This window comes from Etheostoma spectabile, unplaced genomic scaffold (assembly GCF_008692095.1).
Source record: "Etheostoma spectabile isolate EspeVRDwgs_2016 unplaced genomic scaffold, UIUC_Espe_1.0 scaffold378, whole genome shotgun sequence".
Classification (NCBI taxonomy): Eukaryota; Metazoa; Chordata; class Actinopteri; order Perciformes; family Percidae; genus Etheostoma; species Etheostoma spectabile.
The window spans coordinates 18,345-21,110 of NW_022605595.1; the positions used below are offsets into that span (position 1 = coordinate 18,345).

General features: G+C 43.7%; 2 protein-coding genes across 2 annotated transcripts in view; both read left to right on the forward strand.

Moving 5' to 3' along the window:
* LOC116686448 (zinc finger protein 184) overlaps window positions 1-2,766 on the forward strand; it is a 22,310-nt gene that overhangs the window by 1,508 nt on the left and 18,036 nt on the right. Inside the window, exon 1 of the mRNA XM_032511462.1 lies at window positions 1-708. This exon is cut by the window's left edge and continues 1,508 nt beyond it. Coding sequence (XP_032367353.1) covers window positions 1-708 — 708 coding nt within the window. The remainder of the gene's footprint in view (window positions 709-2,766) is intronic.
* On the forward strand, window positions 1,043-2,750 carry LOC116686457 (gastrula zinc finger protein XlCGF57.1). The gene has a single exon (XM_032511484.1). It carries the CDS (start codon window positions 1,202-1,204, stop codon window positions 2,303-2,305), a length of 1,104 nt encoding a protein of 367 aa, XP_032367375.1. The 5' UTR covers window positions 1,043-1,201; the 3' UTR covers window positions 2,306-2,750.

The following is a 2,766-nucleotide window of genomic DNA, read 5'->3' on the forward strand; positions in this document are numbered from 1 at the left end:
TTGGAAGGAGACCAGAGAACCTCAGTCAGCTTTAAACTCTCTGAATAATCAGGAAGTTTGTATCAAGGATGAGAGATGTAGTGTTGGTGAGAAATCTTTTAGCTGTTCTGAGTGTCAGAAAAGATTTGGGACTAGTGGAGATCTGAAGAAACACATGAGAACACACACAGGAGAGAAACCTTTCAGCTGCTCAGCTTGTAAAAAAGCTTTTACATTGAGTGGAAATTTACAGAAACACATGAGAGTCCACACAGGCGAGAAACAATTCACCTGCAGTGTTTGTGACAAAAGCTTTGCCTGGCTTCATCACATGAAAAAACATAAATGTGTCGGCCGTCAGTCCTCACAGTTTTATCAACCAGAGAGGAACATGCACACTGTTTCACCCCCAGTTAGCTTGACAACACAGTTTTGCTTAATATCTGTTTCAGTGCTTCCGGCAGCGGTGCAGCAGCTGCCGGTGGTTAAAGAAGAAGTTCCCCCTGAGGAGCAGGAGTGGAGCTCCAGTGTGGACCAGAAGGAGCCAGAGGCCCCCCCACACATTAAAGAGGAGCAGGAGGACCTGTGGAGCAGTCAGGATGGAGAGCAGCTTCAAGGGCTGGAGGAGGCTGATATCACCAAGTTCCCATTCACTCCTGTCCCTGTGAAGAGTGAAGATGATGAAGAGGAAGCTCAGTCCTCACAGCTTCATCAGAGACAAACTCAACACATGGAAACAGAAGCTGATGGAGAGGACTGTGGAGGACCAGAACTAGCCAGGAACTCGCAACCAGAGACTGAACACCAGACTGAAGACTCTTCTGAACCTGAGACTGATGACAGTGGATGTTTATCTCGGAAAAATTATCAAGTCTCCATCAGTGATTCGAGATGCAGTGCTGGTGGGAAATCATTCAGCTGCTCTGTGTGTCGGAAAATATTTGGCACTAAGACAATTCTGAAGATACACATGAGAACTCATACAGGAGAAAAACCCTTCAGCTGTTTAATCTGTAAGAAATCTTTTGCATCAAGTGGAAATTTAAGGATACACATGAGAATGCATACAGGAGAGAAACCGTACAGTTGCTCAGTTTGTGAAAAAAGATTTGGAACCAATCAACGTCTAAAGAACCACACGATAACTCACACAGGAGAGAAATCCTTCAGCTGCTTGGAGTGTCCAAAAAGATTTGGAACTGAGACGCATCTCAAGAGACACATGATGACTCACACAGGAGAAAAGCCTTTCAGTTGCTCAGTTTGTAAGCAATCTTTTGCACTGAGTGGGAATTTACAGAAACACATGAGAATCCACACAGGGGAGAAACCTTTCAGCTGCAGTGTTTGTGACAAGAGATTTGCCTGGCGTCTACAGGTCAAAAAACACAAATGTGTTGGTCGTCAGTCGTCACAGCTTCATCAGAGTCAAACTGAGGAGAAGAGAGAGGCGGAGCCTCCAGCCAGCAGAGACACTCAACACATGGAAACAGAAGCTGATGGAGAGGACTGGGGAGAACCAGAACCAGCCAGGAACTCACATCCACTTTTACAATCAGAGGCTGAAGACCAGACTGGAGACCCCTCTGTACCTCAGATTGAAGGTAGTTATAAGGATTTGGAGGAGACCAGAGAACCTCAGTCAGGTTTGAAGTTTTGGAAAAAGGAGGAAGTCCCTGCCAGTGATTCGACATGTAGCACTGATGAAAAACCTTTCAGCTGCTCCGAGTGTGGAAAACGATTTGCTGCCAAAACAACTCTGAAGAGACACGTCAGAACTCACACAGGAGAGAAACCTTTCAGCTGCTCTGAGTGTAAGAAATCTTTTGCAGATAGTGGAAACTTACGGTTGCACATGAAGATCCACACAGGCGAGAAACCTTTCAGTTGCACAATTTGTGCTAAAAGATTTTTGCACAAGTCACAACTACAGATACACATGATCACTCACACAGGAGAAAAACCCTTCAGCTGCTCCGTGTGCAGTAAAACATTCACACAGAAGGTACACCTGACCCAGCACATGGCCCTTCACACAGGAGAGAAACCGTTCAGCTGCAGTGTTTGTGGAAAGCATTTTATACGTAAGGGGAACCTGATGCACCACATGAGAATCCACACCGGAGAGAAACCTTTCAGCTGCCGGGTCTGTCACAGAAGGTTTGCCTGGCATTCACTAGTCAAAACACATAAATGTCGTCCTTCCACACAGCTGCAACAAACTCTTGTAAAACCGATAAAAACAGAAGCTGGAGACCAGACCGGAGACGGTTCTGAACCGGAGACTGATGACAGTGCTGATTGGAAGGACATCAGTCCGGATTAGTCGGGTTAAATTTGACCCGTTTTCAGTTTTTTCATCACAAAAAAATGAGTCTTCGAAATGTCAACATTAGAAATCAAGTAACTTTGGAAAAAACAGCAAAACAAAGCACCCACAACATTGAAAAAGTGATAAAAATGTCAGAAAAAGCAATGATAGTGTTGAAAAAAAAATGTTTTTCATGGTTGACGGGAAGACAACACAAGACTTGTCAAACTGCCCCGTTTTTAAGTGTTTTATATCAGAAATCTGGATTTCTTTCAACCAAATTGCCCAAAAATAACAAGGATGATTCCATACAACGTTCTTCAGCTAAATGAATCATTACTTTCATTGATTTTTTGGATTTTACAGCATTTGAATTATTTTTTTTAATGGTTTCCAACCAGTATCCGGACTAAACTTCGACATCTACCCGTCTGAGATCCTCTCAACATCCTCTGATCTTAACTATCAGTCAAAAT

Bases quoted from the DNA above. Each gene is read 5' to 3' on its own strand.
- LOC116686457 (XM_032511484.1), top strand. From the start codon at position 1,202: ATGATGACTCACACAGGAGAAAAGCCTTTCAGTTGCTCAGTTTGTAAG.